This window comes from Lemur catta, chromosome 16 (genome assembly GCF_020740605.2).
Source record: "Lemur catta isolate mLemCat1 chromosome 16, mLemCat1.pri, whole genome shotgun sequence".
Taxonomy (NCBI): domain Eukaryota; kingdom Metazoa; phylum Chordata; class Mammalia; order Primates; family Lemuridae; genus Lemur; species Lemur catta.
This window is the reverse complement of record NC_059143.1, coordinates 34588836-34615570: the sequence shown is the minus strand read 5'-3', so window position 1 is coordinate 34615570 and position 26735 is coordinate 34588836. Positions and strand designations below refer to the sequence as shown.

Below are 26735 nucleotides of genomic sequence, written 5' to 3'. Positions count from 1 at the left end.
CTGTGGAATGGAAGAGAGATACTGAGCAAAGGCAGAGGTTTCTGCTTTTCCTCGTGCATCTGGGCCCAGCAGGCCGAGCCCTTGCGGGAGCAAGTCTCGAGAAGAACTTCCTTGGCTCCGCAGTAGCGGTGCTGGAGCACCAGTGGACCAAGTAATGGGTGTCCTAACGCCAACCGGGGAGGGAAACCCGGGCGGAGGTGGTGTTGGGAAAGGCGGGGCTTCCGGTGCGGCCCAGGGCCGTTTCCGGTGTCCATCAGACAGCTGCGGGCGCTCTAGGCCGGCTGCGAGGAGACTGCGGGCGCTGCGGGTTCCTGGCTCTCCTGAGGACGGCGTGCGGAGTGGGGGTGAGGAGCAGCTCTAGGACGGAACAGGAAGGAGCGGAATTGGGGACGGGTGGCCGCACGCCGGTGTGGAGGCTGCATCTTTCGTGACAGGTCTCGGGGAGATGCGGGCGGCGTCCCTAGGCCAACCCCCCCCCCGCGGGGCAGGAGCGAACCCACGCGCATGCTCCGTGAGGACGGCCCGCCCTCGGCCGTGGCTGCGCAGCGCCGGGCGCCTCCACCGGGCGGCGACGTGGGGGGACTGTGGCTTTCTCCGGGGCGCCCCGTGACTCCGGCGCGTTAGTCGCTCCTGGAAGCGTGCCCCTGGACTGGATTTCGAAGCCAGCGTCTCTGCTGGTCAGTCTGGTGTTTGCTAGGCCGTGGAACTGGGGTTTGGACAGAGTGCAGGGACCAGTCCTGAGGCTCCTTCCCGAGAGGTGGAGCGGTCGAAGTTGAGTTGGTGCAGATTTTGTTCCTGAGTCCTTTCTGCTCCAGAGACCGGGATTCATGAGTTTAGTTAGTTCAGAGCCGTTATTGAACGCCTCAGCAACACAATGGAAAAGGCAACACAGCCCTTCCATGCACCGAGCGCGAGAGTTTGGGAGGAGAGATGCGGCCAGGTCACCAGGAGAGCGATTAGTGTAAGGGAAGCACACTGGAGGCTCCCAGAGCAAAGGAGGTGGACTCAGGGAAGGCTCACCAGCGGCGAGGATGCTTATCTGAGACTGAGGACTGAAGGAGTTCGCCAGGGGACAGGAGGGTGTAGGGGGGTGGGAGTGGTAGAATGCAGGCCTGCGGTTTTCTGATTTCAAGATTGTTCTTTTTTAAGCATCAAAGGAGGCAGGAAAAGCTTCATCTTTCTCTGCAGCACACACGCACAGTTTACAGTAGGGTTTTTGCTTCTATGAGAATCTAATGCCGCTGCTAATCTGACAGGAGGTGGAATTTATGCGGTGATGTGAGTGATGGCGACCGGCTGTAAATACTGATGAAGCTCCCGTAGCTTGCCCAAAACTCACCTCCTGCCCAAAACTTACCAGTAACGGTCCATGGCCTGGGGATTGGGGACCACAGGTGTAGAACACATACAGAATCCAAAAACGTGAGCTGTTTTTACTTTTTTTTTTCTTTTCTTTATAGATTCCTCCTAGATTGCCTCTTTGCTCCTTACTTATCTTGGTTTGTGGCCCCACACATGGGAGGCTGGGGCTACCTGTTATGTAGTGATGAGTGGGGAGGAAAAGGTCTCAAAACTTAGACTAACTTTCTACTATGTGTTTATCACTGCTAGATGTTCTTCTAAATCACTGAATGCTCACAACCCTGCAAGGTATTTACTCTTACTCTTCCCCTTTTGTAGACGAGAAAACGGAGGCTTAGGATAATGAATACACTTGCCCAAGGTCACTCAGCTAACCCTGGACCTATCTGACCCCTACCACCTGGCTCCACTTCCCCTACCATCTACATCTCCTTGGTGCAGTTTCTAGCTTGCTGAGGGGGAACACCTGCTTAGGTCTGGGGAGCATGTGTAGGGAACAGAGCAGCCTGAGTGAGCAGGCATGGGGCCCTCTGGCTGATGGAATCCTGGTTCCAGCTGGAGCACCGTCTCTGCGCCTCTCTCCCTCTGCTTCGCTTGCTAGCCCAGACCATGCTGATAGCACTATCCTGTAGAAAAATGCATTTCTTTCCTGTATGCCTCTGCATGTCTGCTCTGCATGCTAGTCAGCAGCCAGTGCTTGCCAGCAGTTTGCTTCAGTTTTGGGGCTCACTCTGGTTTTATTTATATTTTTTATGTGTACCTCATGTGTGGAAATGGCTGGCATGGAATGGGAGCAGGGTGTGGTGAAGATGCTCAGCAGAAATGGGAAGAGCAAAGGAGCTAAAAGCCAGACACTGCAAGGGAATTCAGGGGTCATCTTTGCCATCCCCCTACCTCCTGACTGCACTTAAGGGAGAACAGCATTTCAAAGGATAACACTGGACAATCCAGAGTATTCCTGGCAGCCTTGGGAGGTGGGCCCAGTGGGGATTAGCAAGCCCGTGTCGAAGAGGAGAAAATCCAGTCTCTGGGTAGTGATGTAACACATTGATTTCTTCAGCCCAGATCTCCTGACTGTAGGCAGCAGATAAAAATTGAGGCTTCATCTTGTCTCCCTGCTCCATGTATTGAGGAGAAACTTAGGCCCAGAGAGGGTTAAACTTGGCCGAGGTCACACAGTGAATTTGAGGTAGAACCAGGACCAGCATCTGGGCCTGCTGACCACCAGTCCTGAGTTCTCAATTGCGTCTCACAGGGAGCTAGCTAAGAGGGAGAGGTCTTCTTCCCACCTGCCATCTGTCCCAAGGTAAGATGCCATAAATCATCTGAAGGCTCTTCCCGTAACATTCCCCACAAATTCTTGGTAACTGCCTACTTAGATCTCCCTAGATTCTTTCTAGGTGAGCTTTAACCCTTTCCCTCTGCTTCTCATTTTAAAGGAGATGGCTCCTCTAGCTCTGTTGTTACACCAGGGCTTGACACACAGTAAGTGCTCAGTAAACATTTGCCCTATGAAGATATGAATGAATAGGACAACATAGCAATATCCTGTAAGGGTGAATATGAGCACACACCCTCAGACCTGGCAAGACCTCAGAGAGATGCTTACAGGTCCACTGGAAGACATGTACAAGGATGTTCATGGAAGCACTCTTTGTTACAATAAAATGTGCAAAACCGTTCATGATTAGGAGGACAGATAAATTATATATTTATACAATGAGTTAGTATACAGGAGTGAAAATAAATGGGTTGTGGCTCCACGTGTTAACATGGATACATCGCACAAGTGTAATGTAGAGTGATAAAGCAAGCTGCTAAGTGTATGCAGAGTACTGTTAATACAAAGCTTTGAATATATCACAGGAGGGTGGGTACCTTGGGCAGGGGAAGGAGGGGAATCAGATGGGACAGGGTACACAGAGGGGCCCAACTGATATGTTTCATTTCTGAAGCTGAGTGATGGGTGAAGGGGGTTCTTGTATGGTATACTTGATACTTTTGTGTATGTCTGACATATTTCATTATAAAAACAAATAGAATAAATGACTCAACAAATGGATTAATTTACAAAAAAACTAAAAATGAAGTCCCATCTCCTTTTTAGCTTCCATACTGTTCTTACCCACCCCCTTATTAATTATCTTTAAACCATATATATCCTATGTTCTGTATATGTTATAGCTCATAATAGGAAGTTTTTAAGGGGAGAATATGCAAAAAGAAAGTCGCACATTGCAAGGTAAGGAAACTGTCTCCTTATTACAGAATTACTGTGTAACTTGAAATTTGCTCCTCAGTGACCTGCAAATACTGGTAGCTCCTTGGCCATGTATACTGTTTCAGGAGACAACAGTGGAGGTGGGTGATTAGGATCTATTCGTTATTTATAACCAAAGATGATGAAGACTTTGCTAATAACGTAGTCCTTCCATCCACCCATTCTTCAGAGTATATTATTTGCATATTTAAAAATAAATGAATTGTTCAAAGAGTTATTTTAAGAAACCTGAAAGTAAATAGTAACATCTCTTTTAGCATTTTCCTTCTTATAGTTTTAATTCAAGATTTTTTAAAAAAACAAACTAAGCATTATGAAAGTTTTAAGGATCAAATTTTAAATTTGTGATTTTTAAAAACGTTTTTTTTACCAAAAGGGAAACAGCTTAACACTAAGCAGTATCTTCCTGGATATGAACAGTATTTTTGAAGACTTACCAGTTTTTAATTGTCCATTGTTTCCTAAACTGTATTTTTAATTTCATTTGCTCTCTCCTAGGGAATGAAGGATGGCAGCACGCCGTGCATTAAAAGCTGTTTTGGTAGATCTCAGTGGCACACTTCACATTGAAGATGCAGCTGTGCCAGGCTCACAGGAAGCTCTTAAAAGGCAAGCTATCCTCCAGGTTCAGCTGACAAATATGTTTGTAAGTGCCATTGTACCAAGGCAGATCATTAGCTAAATGGATGGCCTTACGATGGCATTTCACCAGTTTGCTATATATACAAGAACTGCCTTGGGTTTAGCTAGAAAATGTATGCATAGTAATATCCTGCAAACACTGTTCTCTAGGCCATTACTAGGTTTGGCCTTTTGATCTAGTCTTTTTGTTCTTTGTGTATGTGTGTCTTAATTTCAAATCAGTAATGTAAATTTGAGAATGAAAACTCAGGATTCTAAAATGTGGAATAAATGGCACTGGAAAAATCATAAGTGAATCCTGGAATTACAAAATGAAGGACACACACACACCACACACACACAGTTCTGCCCTCTCCTGCTTCACCTAAGATCTAGCATTGAGTGTGCAACTGCTCAAATAAAGTTTAATTAAAGGACTTGAAATTTTAGAATTATTTCCATCAACAAATTTAATGCTTTCAAAGATTGGGGACTGCCTTATACTTCTGATGCACTAACCACAGTACTAAACACAAGTCTAGTTACAAACTGGGGATACACACTAAAAGCCTGTTAAAGTGAACTGAATGAACGCTTGTTTCTGGGTGTCCTGAAAAAAAGTACTCATCAACACAACAGAACTAATAACTGATATTAAGCTGCTTTATCCTAAAATAATTTAGAGCAGTTTTCAAAATCAGCAGTACTTAGCATGTGGTCCTTATCATTTTCCAGCCTTAAAATGTTCATAGTATACTGTTAATCAGAAAATCTAGTGACTAGTATCATGATGCCAGGTGTTAGGGCAGAAGATTGACACAGACCTTCCACTCTCTCAAGGAACTTTGTTTGGGACATCAAGAAATACAGACTGGTATATCTGGTAGACATCAGTTGGAAGCTATCAATTTAGTTAAGAGTCAACATGTTCATTTTGTAGGTGAAGAAATGGTGGATGACATGTTTAAAACCAAAAGAAAATCTTTTGCACAGTTGGACTTTCTCTTGATTCCTTAACATGGTCTGGTCTCTGAGTTAGGCTTTCTGGGGGAAAGGATGTCTGTTGATCAGTGTGTTCATGTTAGACAGAGCTTTTACTGCTTTAAAGATGAGCTTTCTATTCTGGATTGAAAGAAAAATCTTTTTATTTCTGGGAACAATGACATCTGTAAGTAGCTTTGGGAACTGTGAGCCTGCTCTTGTGGAGGGGCGGGAGCCTACAGATTGTTCTGTTACTTGCACTGGCAGGTTCTCATCCCAGAGAAATCACTGTCCTCGAACTGCCTGCTTTGGTTTCTATAGAAACAAATAGACTAAGGGAAGTTGAGGGACTAGTAAAACGAAAAGATTTTTCTAAAAATACTCATTAAAAATTATGTGATTATTTCACTACTTGTTCATTTTTAGGGTAATAGTTATGTTGAAGTGATCAATTTCTTTTGAGAGATAAACCACCAAATTTAATGTTTTGCCGAAAAGCACCCCCACATATTATAGAAGTAATCAGGATTACAGTGAATTATTCAATCATATAAATTTACTTAATGTTCTTTGGGTGAATACTTAAAAAATCTCTTTTCTGTTTTGCTTGCTTGTTTTAAATTGTGGTTTGTGCTTTTGTGCCTTGTGGCCTTTGGGGGCAAGCATAAAATAAAAGCACTAGGGTATTAATATAAAATTCTAAATTTAGCTAAATTTAAATTATTTTTAAATTTTGGATTAAAACACTAGGACCAAGAAACTAATTTTCATTTTTAAAGAAGAAGGCTAGACTATTATGAATTCTCTCTCTCATACCTGATTGCCAGTTTAGGTTTCAAAAGCAGATCATAGAATCAAATCAATCATGTATGTAAGTAGTCCCAGGGAAAAACACATTTTGACTATCAAAATGTAATGTTTCTTTGAGCTGTCCAGGTAGCTTCTATTTATACATTTAGTAACACATTAGGGCTCAGCCAGTCTCTAAGAACATCCTGAGGTGTCTTCTGTTTTCTTAGTAAAGGAGATCAAACACTACCAGGACACAGAAGAATGGAGTTCTTGCCTCAGCTCTACTGCTGCCCAGCTGTATAAGGCTGAGCAAGTCACTTAACTTCAATTTTCTCATCTTTAAGAAAAGAGGATTGCACCAATATATAATGTCTAAGATAATGTTCACCTCTCATATTCTGTGAGCACAGTGGTTAGGAGGCTTTGTTTTTTACTTCTTTACTAAACTCTGCAGAAAATGCAGTGAAAGTATAGAAGGCACTCAAAAAAGGTAAACATAGCTTTTATAGATTGACTTTGCAGCCCTTGGAAGTGAAGCTTCCCATAGCGTGTAGAAGATTTTTAAGCAATTCTGGATAGTTTTTTATAAAGCCTTTTGGCCATAGAAACACTAACTTGGTGACTTATCCTTCATTTCTACCAAATTAGGAGGTGTTACAGAGCTAGAATGTAAAAGCTACCTGTTGACTTCTGAATTTTACATTTCCAGGTTGCGTGGTACTTCTGTAATAGTTAGGTTTGTGACCAATACAACTAAAGAGAGCAAGCAAGACCTGTTGGAAAGGTTGAGAAAATTGGAGTTTGATATCTCTGAAGATGAAATATTCACATCTCTGACTGCAGCCAGAAGTTTAGTAGAACAGAAACAAGTCAGACCCATGCTGCTAGTTGATGATCGGGCACTACCTGATTTCAAAGGTGGGGGACATTTGGAAAGATTTAATAGTTGTATCTTCATATCTGCTTATAAATCATTCTCAAAACTGGATGTATAGGGGTGTTTATTTTGATTTCTCCCTGTTATTATTGAAATGGTTGACAATACTGATAGAATTTCAATCTAAATTGGTGTTTCTCAAATCTTTTTTGACTGTAGTCCACAATAAGTGAAACAGTACACATATATACTTGAGTTTATACATGTTAAACGGTACTGTATAAGATGTATATTGTTTTCTATTCAGTTTATTTGATTGTTTGATTTTGATGTTGCGTAGAGTCCCCAAATTAGTTTCACAATCTACTAATGGATCTTGACCTATGGTTTGAAAAAAATAGATCAAAATTACTTTGAGTACTATAATTCTCAATCTAGGAGCCACTGTATTAAGTTAATTAAATGAGTTAAACCAAGATCTCCTTATTTAAAAGTAGATGTCATTCTAGATAGTGTGAAGTTTTTACACTGAACATGAAATATTTTTCAATCAAGAGAAAGTAAAATTGTTTTCTCTTTTGAAAAATCAACAGATTCTGGAAAAATATTATAGTTTTATGAAGCTGTGCCACATGGCTTTTTTTAATAGATGATACTCAGTGAAATGACACAATATAGAAAAATGAATATAAGTACATTCATTATAAAACCATGTGATGGCTTTACAAATAGAGAAGTTCACCATGGGTAAACAGGGCAAGACCTCAAAACATGTACTAATAGGAAATATACCGGTATATCAGTCAGAATTATTATTTATAAGAAACAGAAACCAACTTAGGATGAATTAAACAGAAAATAAATTTATTAAAACGATCTGAGTGCTGACAAGGATATAAATGACATAGTGCCTATGCAGAGGAATTTGGGAGTAGCTAACAAAATTATATGAAGCAGCACTTGTAAGAATCTATCTCTAAAATATGGTTACAAAAATACACAATGACACATGAACAAGGTTATTTATTATGAACTTATTTGTAATAATAAAAGACTGGAAACAACTTTGAGGAATGTTGAGATTCTAGCTGTTTCTGCAGTGAGCTGGAGTTGGGATATATAAGTAGAGACCCTGGTTTGGAAGGAATGTTTGTCATTCAGTCTAGGACTATATTTGCAACATCTTTATATATAAGAAAATACCCACAGTAGATAGGTGTATTTGAAGGAAATGGAAATATCTTTGCTAATATTCAATATCTTTGCTAGTGGTAGATGGAGATGATATAAAGAATTAACACAAAATAACTTCAGCTCTTATTGTTACCAACAATTTTATTTTCTTCTTTCAACAAACATTTACCAATTACTCAATACTGTGGCTACTGGTAAAGAGGCAATTGGAAAGCCTGGACATCTGCAAGAAGAAAGGCAAATAGGAATTGGCATGTAGATAATCCATGGAACTTTTAATCAGACTTTTAATAACTATAATGGTGAATGTACTTATTTGGTTATCATATCTGAAGTCCACTTATAAGATGTTAAGGCCTTAAAACATGCTTTAATTATAAAATAATATTTGTGAAACTAAAAGTAGATCAGGCATGATGTAGAAAACTGTAGAATCTGCAGTTCATTTCATACTTATCATGAATGTGTTAACTTCAACTGTGTCAATTAGAAAGTCTAATTTCCCTTGCCTCTTAGATTCTCCGTCTCTCATCAGTTGCTATCGATCTGTTCTTGTTGATTGTAATCAGTAAAGCATGTTGAAGTCAGAAACTGGTACTTCTTTTGAGAACATCAAGTTACAATTTTCAATTCAGATCTTCTAGTTACTGAGTAGCTGTAAGAAAATGCACAAGGAACGTAGAAAAATATTAGATTCTCTTTCTCCCTTTCTCTTTCCCCCTCTCCCCCACCAACCCCTGTATCTCTTTGTCTTATACTTCCGAAGTACACTGGGCAAGATAATCTCTTAAATTTTAGATTACAGCTATAGCAAATATTTGCACTTGATTGACTAAAACTACTTTGTTATAAAATGTGATATTGCTTTTAATTGCATTTTTCAACCATTATATATTTTTTTCTATTCTCAGGAATACAAACAAGTGATCCTAATGCTGTGGTTGTAGGATTGGCTCCAGAACATTTTCATTATCAAACTCTGAATCAAGCATTCCGGTAAATCTAGCTATTTATTTTTCATCTGATCATATATTCTCCTTCTTCCCTTCCTTGGTCTTTGTCATGTCAGGTTTTGTGTGTTTTGCTTTCTGGCTACCCAGATTGTACTTGGGGATAGACACCTTCAAGATCGCTTCAAGATCAACATCAAATAATATTTATTACTATTTTGACTTTTTTTGGTAATGATCAGTATATTAAATGTGATGATCATTGGGGATTTTCTGGTTTATAGGACCAATATTCTGGAGCAGCAATCCATAATAAAATAGCACCACTTAAAGCTAGTAGTTTTATCTTTTATTATTACTCCTGTGATTCTCCACTGACTATGCTAATTTCTGAATTAAAATAGCATCCAGGCTAATCCACCAAAAACAATAAAAGTGATTCTCCCTCCAGGGAGAATCTAGGCTATGGGAAAAAGTTGGCACATTTGACCATGCTTTCTCAGGAATTATTGGATGAGTGATAATAATAGAACTGGAACAGTGGCAGCAGGGATGAAGAAAAATAGATTTAGGTAGCATCAACATGACTTGCCAGATGATTAGGTTTAGGGGGTGAAGAGGAAAAGTGAGTCAAGAGAATATCCAGATTTCTAACCTGAGCAAGTGAGACAGAGAACACTCCTTTTGGGGTTTAAGAGGTGATGAGTTTAGGTTAGGGCTGTTTGGCCTGTGGAGTATCCAAGTGGAGATGTACCAATGGCTGTTGATAGAAGTACAGCTGATGCGTAAGGTGTTATAAATTTTCAGTTTGTGTGTGCATTTCCCTTATGTGAACATTTTGCTGCTGCTTCTAAAAGGAAGACTGCATACTTGTTCTCATACTTCCCAAGATAAATTGGATCAGAATGTACCTGCAGATCTGCTCTAGAGTAAGATTGTTGCTTTTTCTTTTGGATATTTAATTTTTTATATCTTGTTTTTTATTTATTGTCAAACTACGAAACAGTATAATTTACCTTTGAATTATGACAAGTAAATAGTTCAGAATGTTGCATAGAGACATATTGAACTGGCTTTTTTTAAAAACAATGATTGTTTTTAATGTCCTGGTAAATTTTTTGCATTTAACTAGAATGCTATTAAAAAAAATAATTTTCTTACCAGTGCAAGGATCTGTAAGGACTATTCTCTTATACTTTATGTAGAGTTCATTTCTTGATATATATATTCCAGAATCCGAATGTTTGTAGGAAACCTTAAAACTCACTGCCATTTTCAGGCATGAGCACAATTATTTGCTGTTGATCTTGAAAATGGCTGTCCTCATGTAAAATCTATCTGGCCCAGAAATAGCACTTTGAGGACAGCCACCTTTTACCCTATGAGCACGTTAATTTTAGCTCCTTGGTTAATGGAAACCACAGCTACTTAATATGCTTTTATTTGTGACTCAGTCACTGCGATAGTCAAGCCTTTGTTTAAAAAGAGCAAACTCACTTTTTATAGTCGCTCAGTATCTGTTTACTGTAGGTATTTCCACGATATCCACTGCTATGCCAGATTGCTCGAAGATGTACTTCACTGTATATGGTATCAAAATTTCAAAATTTCTTTTGCCTCACCTCCTTCAATTATCCTACTTTAACTTCTTGGCCTGGGGGAGGGGGCAGTCCGATTATCCCACCTGCTCCTTAAGTAAGGCCTACAACTATACCAAAATCAGTTTTCATTCAAAAAAGAGAACTTGCTGTTATTTCTTATTTCCGAATTTACCCCTACTACCTTTTACTGATTTCTTTAACCACTGAATTCGAGGAGAAGGTATTGATTGATTTCAGCTGGTAATTTGGGAAGGACATATTTAATAGGAAGTTGAGAAGTCTCTGTCTTAGATGAATACTAGACTCAGCGTAATAAAAATGTATGTTGACATAACACTGACTTTGTAATTGCTCGGATGCTGTCTAATTAGCACACTTTCCTAACCATATTGATTTTTTTAAACACTACATTTTACAGCATTACAGTGCACTTATAGGTCAACTCTAATTTCACAAATGCACTTAACAGCTGGGTGGAGAGTTAACAGAAGGATTTTAGGTCTTGTCCTTCTTTGCATATTGATGTTTCCACAGAGACTGTGCCTTCCAACCAATGACTGCAGATGTTTGGATTGTGTGTGGCAAATATAGACATCTCAAATGAACCACCAATTAGTTAAATTACTGTTTAGTTGATAATGAGAATAAACATCAGATTTTAAAGCCCATTCCATAGCTAGCTGCCTTGAATGCCAGCTTCAGGGGCATGTTGCATCAAAGCAGATACATCAACCTTCACATTACACTGCCTCTTATTTACTGTATTTTTAATGAGTAGGTTTCCCAAAAATGCATAGCACGGTCTTTCTACAAATATATTTTAAAGCCTGAATGGAATTGAGAATGGATTGTAAAGAATTAATTTTGGAGAAAGATATGAATCAGTTATAGGGAATAAATATATGATTTTGTTATGAATCCTATAAAACATTCAAATCTTGAGAGCCATTGGTAGCTTTTTTCCTTTTATCCAATAGTAAAAGATATAAAGAGGAATATAATGAACCCTCATATGCCTATTAACCATTTTAAGAAATAGAAATTATCAATGTGTTTGATATCCCTTATGGATCCCTCCTGATTTTATCACCCAGGGCCCATAGGTAATCAGGATTATGAATTTAGTGTTTATCATTTTCATGTATTTCATTATATTTTAACATATATGTAGATATCCCCTAAATGGTATATAGTGTTATTTTTGCACGTTTTATACTGTATGTATTCAATTTGCTTTCTTTCCTAGTAATATTGTATGAATCATCAATGTGAATTTCCATAGCTCTAGTTCATCGATTTTTTCACAGCTGTATTACTACCTTGTAGTAAGGTTTTTTTCATCTTCATATCTGAGTTAGAAACCCAAAGTTTGAACATTTAAGTAATAGACCAATTATAATTAAATTTGACGATCACTACTAGGAGGAAAATTACCTGGGCAAATAGATTACTTAATAATCTAACCTGAACTTAGTATTAACAAGCCTAAAAAATATCTAATCACAAAATCAATTTCTTCATTGTAGAAAATGTAAATGCTTAAAGAAGAATTAAAGGCTGGGCACAGTGGCTCACGCCTGTAATCCTAGCACTCTGGAGGCCGAGGAGGGAGGATTGTTTGAGCTCAGGAGTTTGAGACCAGCCTGAGCAAGAGCAAGACCCTGTCTCTACTAAAAATAGAAAGAAATTAGCCTGAAAACTAAAAATGTATAGAAAAAATTAGACAGGCATGGTGGCACATGCCTATAATCCCAGCTACTCAGGAGGCTGTGGCAAGAGGATCACTTGAGCCCAGGAGTTTGAGGTTGCTGTGAGCTAGACTGACACCACGGCACTCTAGCCAGGGCAGCAGAGTGAGATTCTGTCTCAAAAAAAAAAAAAAAAAAAAATGGTGCAAGGTAAAAGAGCAAGTGCTGATATAGAAACTGCAGCAAGTTATCCAGAAGATCTAGCTAAGCTAATTAATGAAGAGACCTACACTAAACAACAGATATTTAGTGTAAACAAAACAGCCTACTATTGGAACAAGGTGCCACCTAGGACTTTCATAGCTACAGAGAAGTCAGTGCCTGGCTTCAAAACTGCAAAGGGCAGGCTGACTCTCTTGTTAGTGGCTAATGCAGCTGGTAACTTTAAGTTGAAGCCAGTGCTCACTTGCCATTCCAAAGATCCTGGAGCCCCTCAGAATTAGGCTAAATCTACTCTGTGCTGTATAAATGGAACAGCAAAGCTTAGGTGACAGCACAGCTACTTAAAACATGGTTTGCTGAATATTCTCAGCCCAATGTTAATACCTGCTGCTCAAAAAAAAACGATTTCTTTCAAAGTATTACTGTTCATTGACGGTACACCTGGTTACCCAAGAGCTCTGATAGAGATGTACAAGGAGACTAATGTTGTTTTCATGCCTGCTAACACAACATCCGTTCTGCTGCCAATGGATCAAGGAGTCATTTCAACTTTCAAAGTCTTATTATTTAAGAAATATATTTTGTAATGCCATAGCTGCCATAGATAGTAATTCCTCTGATGGATCAGGGAAAACTAAATTGAAAACCTTCTGGAAAGGGTTCACCATTCTAGATGCCATTAAGAACATTCATGATTCATGAGAGGAGATCAAAATATCAACATTAACAGGAGTTTGGAAGAAGTTGATTGCAACCATCCTGGATGACCTTGAGGGGCTTAAGACTGCAGTGGAGGAAGTAACTGCAGATATGGTGGAAACAGCAAGAGAACTAGAATTAGAAATGGAGCCTGAAAATGTGACCGATTTGCTGCAGTCTCATGATAAAACTTAAAAGTATGAGGAGTAGCTTCTTATGAATGAGCAAAGAAAGTGGTTTTGTGAGATGGAACCTACTCCTGGAAGATACCGTGGACATTGTTGAAATGACAACAAAAGATTTAGAATGTTACATAAACTTAGTTGATTAAGCAGCAGCTGGGCTTGAGAGGATCTACTCTAATTTTGAAAGAAGTTCTGCTGTGGATAAATAGCTATCAAATAGCATCACATGCTACAGAGAGATCTTTTGTGAAAGGAGAAGTCAATTGATGTAGCAAACTTCATTATTGTCCTATCTGCAGAAATTGCCCCAGCCACCCCCACCTTCAGCAGCTACCACCCTGATCAGTCAGCAACCATCAGCACCAAAGCAAGACCCTCCACCAGCGAAAAGATTACAACTTGCTGAAGGCTCAGATGATCGTTAGCATTTTTTAGCAATAAAGTATTTTTTAATTAAGGTATGTACATTTTTTAGGCATAATGCTGTTACTTAATAGACTACAGTATAGTATAAACATAACTTTTATATACATACATTGGAAAACTAAAAAATTTGTGTGACTTGCTTTGTTGCGATACTCCATTGCGATGCTCCGGAACGAAACCTGCAATATCTCAGAGGTGGGCCTGTATGTAGAAGAGAATGCTAGATTGGTTTTCAGAAGTTCCAGGTTCCGACACCAGTTCTATGATTTCAACCAACATCTCTGGATGATTTCCTCCTCTGTAAAACGCAGCATGTTGGACTTGATGTTCCTTCAGGTCTCTTTCAATAATAGTCTGTGGCTCTGAATTTAAATTACCCCCTTCGCTTTCTCTTACTGCGCTGCCTGAGATTGTATGTGGCTCCGTGGGTAGGATGTTTTATAGGTTTTTCCTTCACCTGCGTGGAACTTATAGCCAGAGGTTTTTGTATCAGGAGTTCCTTGTGCCTTTTTTCCTCACTTTTTATACCTCAGTGGGCTTATAGTTAGAGAAGTTTTAGATTGTCTGCTGATGCGTTATTTCTGGTATCATAAACAACTATTTTAGTCCATTTTGTGCTGCTAGAACAGAATACCTGAGACTGGGTAATTCGTAAAGAACAAAGATTCAGTTCTTATACATCGGGAGACTAGAAAGTCCGAGGTCATGGGGGCCCACATTTAGTGGTGGCCTTTCTTGCTGCATCATCCCTGGCAGAAGGGCAAGAGAGCACACAAACAAGAGAGAGAAGGGGCTCAGACTCATCTTTTTGATCAGGAACTAACTTCTATAAAAACTAACCCACTTCCTCGATACAGCATTAATCAATTCCTGAGGGCCGAGACCTCATGGCCTAATCACCTTTTAAATGTCCCACACTCAGTCTGTTGCATTGAGGATTAAGTTCCCAACACATGAATTTTGGGGGACACATTCAAACCACAGTAACAACCAACCTGTCTAATAAGTATAAAAATATTCCAAGTATCAGGGTGCCTATTTTTGATATTTAAAAAATGTTTGATTATAAAAGATACTTTATTCTGTGTCCTATAAAACATTTACCTCTCAGTCCACCCTGAATATGCCTTGGCTCCTCAAAGGATTCAGTAAAGCTTATGCTGTGCAGAGAAGAACAGCAAAAGCAGGAACCATTTCCCTGAGAGAAGCATATCTTCTCCAGCCTAGTGTAGGGCCAGATCCCATTTAGAGAAATGTGGAGGAACCCACAGTCTCAACTCTTCCAGGGAAGGCACTAAAGTACTGCCTGGGAATTAAGTATGCACATCAATCAAGCTGATAAGTCTTATCTCCAGTTAATATATAATAAAATATTAACAAAGCTAAATCAAATGAGTTTTTAGTTTAGCTATGTAAGTGGAAAGCAATTTTGAGGTCTGTTGCATAAAGAATTTCAGTTCCGTGGTAAAGTAACAGATAAATGGGCTTGGGGGTGGGGTGGCAGGAGGGGAGATAGAGAAATTGTGTTATCTCGTTGCTGTCAGCTGTAGGTCTTTAAGGCTAACAGAGTGGTTTTGCCAGGTTTCCTAACAGTTGGATTTCAAGATCTGCTTTATGAAATAAATTTGTGTTAATATTAGTAAATAAATTTGAAGGATCTGTCCTATGCTGTGAGCAATATGTAGTAACTAACAGTAAGGCCTTGTAATAGTCCAGTATTGGTTTTTTCTTAATAAAATATTTAATCATAAATGTCTGAATTCTGCATCTCCCATAGGAAGGCATTTCCATGTACACTGACAAGAATAATTTAGCAGTTTCATGGTTGAGAACTTAATTACTTGTAATTGTGAAGGGTAAGATGTGATGAATTCTTCGTCGATGGACATACTAAATATTTTAACCAAGTAGATGACTTAAAGTAAATTAAGCTAGTGAGGTATTACATTGGTTAAGAGCATTTCAAGAACTATATCGTGTACTGTATGCCATTAGATGATAATATGTGTATGAGTACTTCTGCCATGTGACTAAAGGGTGCGTTATTGGGATGATGACATACGTTTTGCGATGCATATTGGGAGGTGAATATTAAATTTGTGGGGATTTTTCTATTTGTTTTGTTTCCCTGTCTCTAATGAGGATCCTTAGCTGTACATAGCGTATGCTTACCAAACTAATGGGGAAAACTCTTTATGCCCTTTTGTTCGGTGTGAGAGTGCTGTTTGTCCTGTGTGAGGACAAAGGAAAGGGACTTGACAGTGATAGCTCTCCGTAAACCTGGTGAGTGTGTTCTTCAGGGAAGATGGCCTGATTTGCAAGGTAACGTCAAAAGCAGTCAAAAGGTAGAATAAAGAGGTAAAAGTATAAGCAGAAACTTCATAAAATGCTCTATTAAATTTCTGAATTAAAAAGGAACTTACATTTTGTAGTAGAGGAAATGAATTCAAATATTTTAGGAGTTAACTTAATATGTCACTGCAGCAACAATTGTGTAGTATTGTAAAAGGCTCAGGAGCCTCCTGCCTACCATTAGGGAAGGTTGAAACAACTTGTCTCATTAAGTTAAGCTTCTTCCCTTGAGTGTCTTATTTAGCATTAGTTCTCTTAATTCTCTTTCTCTGGTGATTTGGGTAAAATGTCTGAAACCACTAAAGGTAAAAGGTTGAAGCAATCCCAAATTTAATAATCTATCACCTTTCTTTAGTGTATCTGAGTGTAATTCCCAGCAGTTCTTTGTGAATTCATTAGAAGACATCAAGTCATTAAAAGTTAATAAGAAACTATTTGTTTCTGTGAGTGTGAATAAAACCTCTTCGTAAGCCTGACATTCTTTCCCCGTCATAAAAGCCTTGCTTTTAGCCAATTTCCATTTTCTTGGTCTCTCTAGGTTACTCCTGGATGGGGCACCTCTGATAGCAATCCACAAGGCCAGGTATTACAAGAGGAAAGATGGCTTAGCCCTGGGGCCTGGACCATTTGTGACTGCTTTAGAGTATGCCACAGACACCAAAGCCACAGTGGTGGGGAAGCCAGAGAGGACGTTCTTTTTGGAAGCATTGCGGGGAACTGGCTGTGAACCTGAGGAGGCCGTCATGATAGGCGATGTAAGTAGAAGAGCCCAGGAGGTGCTCTGAGCTCAGCTGTCATGATGGGAGAACCAGCTGTAAGGCACTGCTTTAGGGAGGCAGACCTTCTGTTACTGATGATATAGATGGTATAAATGGCTACCTGTAGAATGGGCTTTCCTGTAGATGTTAGTGGTATTTTTCTAAAGAACTGAAATTTTTATTATTTCTCACATTATATATGTATAGTCATTAAATATGAAATATCTGATTTCGAATCAAAAGTTTAGTTTGTTATATCTCAGATAAGAAGCAGTACAATTAATCAAATTATGCACCTAAACTATCGATGCAGTTTTGGAGTGGCTTGTTTATGCCACTGGAGAATAAGTGGCAATGAAATCACGAAAGGCTTCTTCCACAGCTTGTTGAGAATTCAGTATTTTTCCTTGCAAGAAGTGGTCCAAAGCCTGGAAGAAGTGGTAGTCTGTTGGTACAAGGCCTGGTGAATACGGTGGATGACTGAGAGTTTCCAAGTCCAGCCTCTGTACTTTGAGCAGCATTGTTTGTGCAACATGTAGTTTAGAATTGTCTTGCAAGAGCATTGGCCTGTCTCTGTTGACCAGTCTTGGTTGCTTAATCACAAGCATCCTCATCACTTCATCCAGTTGGTTGCTGTAGACACTGCTGTAATCAGTTGACCAGGTTTCATGAAGCTATAGTGCATAATACTAGCGCTTCACCACCAAACAGACACCATTAGCTTTTTTTGAGGAATATTTGGTTTTGGACTGTGTTTTGGCACTTGATCTTTATCCAACCATGGATGGACGCTTGTGATTGTCAAAAAGAATCCATTTTTTATCACATGTAACAATACAGTGTAAAAATTATTCACCTTTATGTTGTGACAGCAAAGAAAGACAAGCTTCAAGATGATTTCTCTTCTGACACTCAATTAATTCATGCGGAACCCATCTATCCATCTTTTTTACCTTGCCGATGTGTTTCAGATGGTCCAATATTGTTGGAATAGTAACGTCAAACCTTGCTGCTAATTCACGTGTAGGTTGAGATGGATTTGCTTCCACTACGGCTTTCAGCTCATCATTATCCACCTTGGTCTCAGGTCACCCATGTGGCTGGCTCATTTTCAAGATTAAAATCACCAGAACTGAACTTCTCAAACCATCACTGTATTGTGTGCTCATTAGCCACATCTTTCCCAAACATTTCATTGGTATTTCAAGCTATCTGCACAGCACTGGTTCTAGGATGGAACTTATATTTGAAAATAACACAAATTTTTGACTTATCTGTGGTGTCACAAAAATTGCTCTTTAAAAAACTTTGGAGGATAATCACAAGCCAAACCATGCATTTGAAAGAATGAGAATGTACCTTCACAATAAAAATAAGAAATGTCAAAGTGAAATGTCAGAGATATCAATTGTCAAACTTAGTACTTAAGGAAATCGGACATTTCATACTTAATAACCTAATACATATAATTCAAAAAACCATTCTATTACAAAGCAATTAAATGCTTTATATATCTTTTGGAAGAAAACTCCTACACAAATGTAAATTTTTTTAAATGCCACTTATTCAGAGAACAACCTATACCTAAAGAATTCTACCATTATTGATTTTTTTCTTAGCATATGCTTTGTAGAAGAACTTCCCAGTCAGTGTGCCACAAATAGCTAAAGATATTGATTGTCTCAGCCCTTTGAGTGGCAGGGCTGAGTCTGAGATGATTAGAGGCCCTGGCTGGTCACTTGTGGCCATGAGCACCTCATCAGTTTACCCCAGTATACTAGGCAAATGTCATTTTTGGTGTGTCACAATGGGAAAGGAGCTGGCAAGCACACTGCCACATGGTTAAGTTGGTGGCAAGGATTATATTCAATTTTTAAATAATAACATGTCAAGCTGGGAGGGACCATCGTGATTGTCCAGTCTAAACCTCTTCATTTTATAGACTGGGAAACTGAAGCCCAAAGAGGTCAATCTCCACATCTGAATTCCCACAGTTAATTAGTGGCACAGCTGGAAGTAGAACTGGAGCCTCTGGACTCCCTCCGAGCTGTCTTAACTTATGATGGTGGGAATGTATCCCGGTCCTCCTGATTTCATCTTCTATTGCTATAATCATTCACACCTGTTCTTCTTGGAAGTCTTTACCTGCCTTTCCTAGACAAACGTGTCTGAAGAAGTGGTTATCTGAGCTGGAGACTTGAGAATTCTTTATCCCCGGAGGTGCTGGTACTGGGACAGGAGGGGAGGTGGGAAGGGCACGCGACAGCTGTGCTCAGCTGCGTGGAGGGTTGTCATCCAAGAGAGTGGCAGCTCTTCCCCTCCTCTTCCTCATTGACTTTTCCCCACCTCCCTTCCTCTTCTCCCTCTCTCATCTCCACTTCTTTAACAGGGCAAGTTTAGCTATAACAGAAAAGGTTTTAAGTTGGACCTTGAATGAAGATTTTGACATTCTGAAACTCATTTCCAGGGGCTGCTGTTGAACAATATTAATGATTTTTGAGAGAAAAAAACCTTTCTTGAGGCATGATCTGAAGAATCCCACTTATAGGCATGAGGTGGCAGAGTTGATTTTCTTGATGATTCTTCCAGTCCTTGGATTTTTAATGACTTTGTATTCATCATCCCAATCAACCAAATATATTTATCCCTGTCTTGGATAAGAATTGGATAGAGGGGCCCTTTTCAGATGGATCTGTTGTTCCCAAGTGTGAAGTGAACATCAGATAGTCGCAGAGTCTAAGTGTACTGATTTGACATGATTCTACCTGTTATGGACAATTGGATGGAAAGTAAGGATAATATATTACGTGGGCTGCAGAAAAGCTATCTCCTGAAATTTAGTTCATTCATTGTCTACAGTTGGATTATTTGCTTTAAAAGCTGCCAAATGGATAGAATGGGTTTTTCCATGATCTGTTTAAAGAGGAGATAGATATTTGTGTGGCAAAGCATGAAGAATTGTCACTCTGCTCTTTCTGTGTGGTTACTATGATTACAACTCTATTGTAACACCTTCCACCTGTTTCTCTCCCCTTCCAAATGTGGTGTGCTTCCTCAGAGTATTACATGTAGATTCACCCTTTTTTACATCTTCCTCTCTTTTTTACTTTAAGAAAAAACCATGGGATTAAAGCTGGCCATCCTAACCTACTCAGTTAAATCAGTTGGTAAGATGTGCTGGCCAGGTAACTGCAGACACCGGACTGAATGCTCTCTTGGTGCTTCTCTAGGATTGCAGGGACGATGTTGGTGGGGCTCAGAATGCTGGCATGCTGGGCATCTTGGTGAAAACCGGTATGTATCTTCTGGGTAAGCCTTTTCGTTTTAAAACAGGATGGTTGAATACATAATTGCTTAAAGAACAGTCTTTTCAGAAATGGCAGAACCCTGGGTATTTTTATTCTTTTTCTGCCACAAAGCAGAAATAAAATGGGCTTGGGATTATAGAGAAGAAAACACTAGGAGAGGCCCCGTGCTATACAAAGGTAGGAAGATCAGGGCTCAGAGGTGTTGCAACACTTACCCAGAGATAACCATTCACAGTTGACAATTAGCATGTATGTGATTTCCTGGATATACAATTCACCACATCGGAATGGAGCAAAGGACCAGGTAAAAGTACCTTTTATTTTTGTGCCGCCTGTAAGATGATGAAGTTGATCTCTTTAGGAACTGACCAGCTAAGTGATCGGATTCTTTGTGTTAATGTTTTGCACTTTAAAAAAAAAAAATAGAAAAAACTTTTTTTCTTGTCTTTTCACTTATTGTTTTTAGTAATCAAAAGTTTAGGAAGTTATTTCCTGCACCAAAATTAGGGGTACTTTGTATGGTCCCTTTAATTGGTTCCATAGATGTCTCTGTGAGCTCATTTGCCTGGTTTCATATAATGGTAGTAAAACTATTTAACAGGCTGTTCACAAAAGGGAAGATTTAAGTATAAAAGTCACAGAAGAGTTACTGCTGGGAAATTTTTTAGAAAAAGTGACTGTGATGTTTGTTCAAGACAGTGTGGTTGCATAAAAGCTATTTTGACTTTAAAAATAGAAATAAGAATATGTAGTTGGAGCTACAATTGGGTAAGAAGTATGTGGCAAAGCTCCCGATGAACGAAGACTGAAAATACTGTCTGCTGGCTCCTGGGGCCTGGAGTGAATCCCTGGAGCCTTGCAGACAGTGACCCCATCACTCCAGAATCAACACAGTGGATTTTTCCTAATTTCTCAGTTGCAATGATCATCCCCTTCCTAGGAACATTACAGCCCTGTGATAGAAGCATGAAATAGTCAAGAAAAATAGCCACACTCCCTTGTATCTTCCTTTTCAAATTCCTGCCTTTTGCAGTTTTATTTCCTGGTCATTGAGGAAATCCTCAGGTAACAGTTTTTGCCCTTGTGTATTATTCTTACGAATGTTTTCTTTCTTTAGTTCATGTGAGTAAGGATTTACTAAGCAGTACAACAGGACCTGTGCCTGTGTCCTGGTAGGCCCAGCTCGCCCTGGCCAGTCTCCACAGCCTCTGCCTTCCCTTTTGACTGGCATTTGGTTGTGACCGGCCTGTCACAGAGGCATCAGTTTAGTCTTAGAGAAGCCAACAGGATAACACAGTCAGATCTAAAATGTGTAATTAGTAAAGCATCTAAGTCCAGCTCATGAAAACAGGCACATTTCTACAGTTGTTCTTCGGTCAGAAAAAGCGTGAATAAGCCCACTGTTCTAAAAGCGCGCAGAACAGCCAGCTCCACTGACAGATTGCAGCTCAGTGCAGTGGACTCGTGCTAGGCTTCCCAGTGTTTAAACATTACTGTAAATATTTTAATGCATATTCAATAATAACTGCTTTTTATGGCTAGCCTTGAGCAATCTTGTTTCTCAATGGGCAGCACAAGGTAGATGCTCAGTAGCCATTTGCTGAGTTATTTGTTAATAAGGATTTTTGACTAATCCTAACCAGAATTTATTTCTGTTTACCATGTGAAAGAATCATTTAGAAAAAAGTGGAATCTCTCTTTGTCCCCTGTCGTCAACACGGCTTCCCGTATTCTCCCTCCATTCACCGTTTACCAGCCAGGAGAGCACAGGCTGCCGCAGCGAGTGAGCCAGGCTTGAGTGATGCCGGCTGCTTCATCCACTCAGCGGACATTATGGACCACCTGCTGTGTACCGGGCACAGTGCTAGGTCCTAAACTAGAACATATACCTAAGCCACTTGCGTCAACTTGTTCTTTTAGGAACCCCACTTGCAGAGCCAGACGAAGCAAAAGCACTCTAGAAACCCTTAACTCCACGGACAGAAGACTTACGTATTTCCCCCTTGGGCCCCTGGATCCAGGATGCAGGTGGTATAGCAGTGGTTAGTCACTAATTTACCTATAAGGCCAGTAGAAACCTTGCAAAGGAGTATATACTTAATGGGATATCAGCTGGAGGAAAAAACTGTCAGTAGAATTTGCTGTGTGGACCATACTGTGGACAGGTGCCTTGAGAGTGCTAATGTGAGTGAGGTGTATTAATTACCTCTGTCCATTTGATGCTCCTTACCAGCTCCTTGCTGGTAAGAATTTATGGTCAGCAAGATAAGAGAGGAAGCATCTTCACCACAACGCAAAAGTGTGGAAAATGGGGGTTTTCAGGCTTTGTGTTTGCTAGGCAATGCCTCTTAAAGTGGTAGTTGTAGAAAATGCTGGGTCTGTTGTTGAGGGAGCTGGGTTTAGGCAGAGAAAACTGGAAAAAGCAGAAGAATAAATAGCAGAGATGACAGAAAAGGGGACCAGAGAGCAAGGAGAGAGGCAAAGTGCAGAGGCAGCCCTGGTGGCTCAGGGTGGGACCCGCCTTCTGCATGTCCTTCCTCCCTCCCTCCATTCCTTCATCCAATCTTTAAAAAAAAATTTATGGAATGCTTACTGTGTGCTAGTCACTGTGTTAGGTGCAGGGAGCACGCTGGGGCATATAGCACACATAGTTCCTGCTCTCAGGGAACCTCCAGTCTTAGATGCAAGACAGGCATTAAAGAAATGCATAATTTCAAATTGTTGTAAATGTTGTGGAGCCAAAGAACAGTGTGCTAGGAGAGTGAATCACAATCAGGGGATCTAATTTGGATGGAAGGTGGGGTCTGACCCAGAGCATGAAGGAGGTAGTTAGGTGAGGAGAATGTTCCAGGCCCAGGGAATGGCAGGTGTGAAGGCCCTCAAAGGAGCCAGGTCCAGTCTAGGACTGCAGCCAGGTCAGCAAGTAGCACATGCTAAGTTTAGAGGGTCACTGGGCCAGATGACAAAGGGTCTAGTAGGCAACAGTAGAGAGTTTGGATTTTTTCTAAAGAGTATTGGGACTCATTGAAGGTGTTTAAATAGGTACCATGTGCCTTCGGGTTTACATTTGCAGAAGCTCTCTGTGACCACTGTGTGGAATGATTCCTCTGCTGTGCTGGGGTGTTAAATTACATGCCAGGCGCTAGGAACAGCAGGCTGTCTTGAATTCAGGCGTCGGGGAGAGTTAGGCAGTGAGCCTGTCACGTGGCGCCTGCCTTGCGGCTTGTCCTGCCTGGCCCCAGCCTGTGAGCATCCATCACTCCTCCCCTGCCCAGCCCTGGGCCCTCATTTGCCAGGCTCCCCAGGCCTCTGCCTGGCAGCAGCACTTGCTGTTCCCAGTCACCCTCGGGAGCTGACGAGGCCTCCGCACTCTGGGGCCTGGGCTTCCATTTTAAAGCATGGATTTAATCACCATTCTGTCTGTAAGGGCGGAAGGTAGGGGAAAGAAAATTATTTCATCAACTGTGAAGAATTGAAGGGAACTTCAGCTGTCAGGTGACCCAGTACCTGTGACTGTCCACTGTGAATGACCAGAGGGCTTGGGAAAATGCTGAATGTGACATTTCTTTGAATTGCCTCGTCACACCCTAAAGCCTCAATACAAGGTGCTTTGGGAGATGCGGAACCCCTGGTTCTCTAGTAATCATGAGGGTGGTTCTGTGACGCCCCAGGTGCTCACGGGCTAGGATTCATTTGGCATGCTGGCTGGAGCCTTTGTTCACTGGCTTTACTTTCGTTTCAGGGAAATATCGAGCCTTGGACGAAGAAAAAATTAATCCACCTCCTTACTTAACTTGTGAGAGCTTTCCTCATGCTGTGGACCACATTCTGCAGCATCTACTGTGAACCATTATGTGCATCTGAAGCAACTTGAAACGCAGCTTTTTATGGTCTGGAATGAATCCCTTACCAACTCAATGCCAGCATCAATAGACACATACCTCTCAGTGCTGATTGCGTTTTAACCCTCCTTTATTGTGCATTAATTAGAAAGAAAGGTATTGAATTGCGGCCAGCAACTAAGCCTCACTAATCCCTTTTGTTTTATTTCGTAACAGAAGATGAGACCCAAAGAAAAGGGAGAGCTGAGATTTTGTGCCATTCCTTTTAAAATATTCATCAGGGTAGGCAGGCCTGGGAGGGAGATGCTGCTGCCGGGGTGAGTGTTCTCTGCTGTCTCCTCGCTGGGAAACTGGCGGGGAGGGGGGAATTCAGACTGTGAATGAAGTTGAATGGTGGTTTTTAAATTATAAAGCAATGCATTAAAAGGTGCATTAGGCTGTAGTTTTAATATCAAGTTCAACTGTGAAATCCATCAGAAGTGCCAAGCAGAGTATGAGACATAAGCAGCAAAGCAAATTGTCCTTTCGCCCAAGTGAGACAGTGAATTTGCTTTAACAGATGTTGAAAACTAGATTTTCTGCTGTATTCCCAGCACGGGTGACTTCTTTTCTCTTCATTAGCCAGAGATGACTAATTTAAATTTAGAACCGGATTTTAATTTAAAATAATATTTCCATTAATAACCTATTCATTGCAGATACCTATTATACTGTGTAACAGTTGTTTTGGAAATTTTATGTAAAATTAAAACTATCAGTATTTTACAGATGTTTTAATTAGACATTGTTATTAACAGGAACAGTGCAGAAACTAAAATCAAGCCTTTAATGTCTTATAGACCATGCATTTTTGAAGTTAGTGTCCACCAGGGTCCTATTAACTGTACATTTGCAAGATTTCATTATTTTTGCCTCTGACACTCTGGGAAAAATCTTTTAGAAGCTATTGGGACAGATTCAAGCTTTTATGTACTTGGTTACTACAGCTGTAAAATGAAATCTCGTCTTGGAGCATGGATTATTCTTCTCATGTTAAACCCACCAAAATGAAGGGGACTAAGTAGGTAATGATTTTCCGAGTGCATTTGCATACTGTGATAATCCTGGGCCTTCGCAATTGTTTCACAGGGCTCTTGGGCATTGAATTATTAGAATGTAATTGTACATGATTGTAGTGTTCACCTTATTGAAACTCACACCGATGTTAATGAGCTTCAGGTTTTGATGCTTGTTTAGAGATCAGCTTGGTCTTAGATGGAAGGGAGGAAAGCTGAATAAATGGTAGTTTGGTGAGCACTCCATTCTTGTTTTTGCAGATACCCCAACTTAGCACTTAACACAGCCTAGACTGTAAAAGACAGATGTGATATGATGAACACTCCGAATCGGAAGGATGAGCGGAGTAGCTAAGAGCAGAGACCATGGAGCCTACCCAACACTTAACCAGCCCCCAGACCTTGGCCACGTCACCTCGCCTCTCATGCCTTCTTTCCTTATCTCTAAAATCTCCATTTTACAGATAACGATAGTGCCCACCACGGTAGAGTTGGTGTGAATGTTAAATGCCTGAAACCTGTATTAAGTACTTAGAATAGAACTGGGCAGATGGCCAGTGCTGTGCGTTTGCTGTGATGATGCAGATGTGGTTGGTAAAAGTTATCCCTGTGGTTATCTCAGTGGAGAAAGTCTTCCTGAGGAGTCAAAAAAAGAGATGCTCTACTACGTTTAGACTTCCTCAGGGCAAAGCCACCTAGAGGAGCTCAGCACGCAGCTCTGTGTGGCACCTGGTGGGTGGGCTGTGCTCAACTTTGGCCTATTTCTTGGGCGCCCGGGTCAGCGATGCCTTGGACCAAGCGTCAAGTGTTTGCTAGTTGCTGTGCACTGAGTGCCCTGATTAGTGTGGGAAATAGGCACGTAAGAAAAGGATTTGGCCTTGAGGACCCTTTCTAGTTGAGGAGCTAAGGAGAGTACACAAGACATTACTCAAGAACACTGTGAAGACCCCACTCCTGTGTCCCCTCCTCTGATGTCTTCCCTGACTGCAGAATGGAGCACGCCATCCCCTCTTTTGTGCCCACGTGGCACTTGGTAGTGTGCACTTACGTCTTAACCTGGCTCTTCTCCCACTAGACAGGACTGAATCTTATTCTTTTTTATATCTGCTGCAACACAGCAGTGTGGAGGAGGGCAAAGCCGATGCAGCGGAGGACAGACAGTGGTCCCACCTGCTTCACTCGCGCCTCCAGAGTCAGCCATGGGCTTGCAGGCGCCCTGACTACTAGCATTCAGCATCTGTAACAGCTGGTTGGAATGGCCAGGAGAGGAAAGGAGGGCTAGCCCACCTCACTCTAAGTGACGGTTCCACCAAGCTTTACCTGTAGCTGTGATGTCAGAACTTCCCTTGGAATGATAGTGTCTGTCACTTCACCCTTAATCTCACATTTTAAAACACGATAGCATGTTGGACAGGGTAGTTAAGAACACACCCACATTGGTTATGTACAGTCGGTTTTGTATCAATGGTTGTCCATGTATTAATAGACTAAAACTGAAGTCGTTGAGTACCTATAATAAAGAATTTTGAAAACTGTACTAA

At 40.5% G+C, this 26735-nt stretch overlaps 2 protein-coding genes across 5 annotated transcripts in view; one reads left to right on the top strand and one right to left on the bottom strand.

Moving 5' to 3' along the window:
* The first annotated feature begins 249 nt into the window (after nucleotides 1–249).
* On the top strand, nucleotides 250–26731 carry HDHD2 (haloacid dehalogenase like hydrolase domain containing 2). Of its 3 annotated transcripts, none has more exons than XM_045527937.1 (8): nucleotides 250–344; nucleotides 1257–1422; nucleotides 4142–4252; nucleotides 6747–6955; nucleotides 9020–9104; nucleotides 16770–16986; nucleotides 20220–20283; nucleotides 24040–26731. In XM_045527937.1, the coding sequence occupies exons 3-8, from the start codon at nucleotides 4152–4154 to the stop codon at nucleotides 24141–24143; spliced, it is 780 nt and encodes a 259-aa protein (XP_045383893.1). In that variant the 5' UTR covers nucleotides 250–344; nucleotides 1257–1422; nucleotides 4142–4151; the 3' UTR covers nucleotides 24144–26731. The 3 variants fall into 3 exon arrangements, with proteins under 3 accessions (XP_045383893.1, XP_045383892.1, XP_045383894.1); XM_045527938.1 differs by lacking the exon at nucleotides 250–344 and adding an exon at nucleotides 662–677; XM_045527936.1 differs by lacking the exon at nucleotides 1257–1422.
* KATNAL2 (katanin catalytic subunit A1 like 2) overlaps nucleotides 8472–26735 on the bottom strand; it is a 103760-nt gene continuing 85496 nt past the window's right edge. For both annotated transcript variants that reach the window (XR_006729305.1, XR_006729306.1), the window contains one exon: nucleotides 8472–8763. The gene's annotated coding sequence lies outside the window, so the exon portion shown is untranslated. The remainder of the gene's footprint in view (nucleotides 8764–26735) is intronic.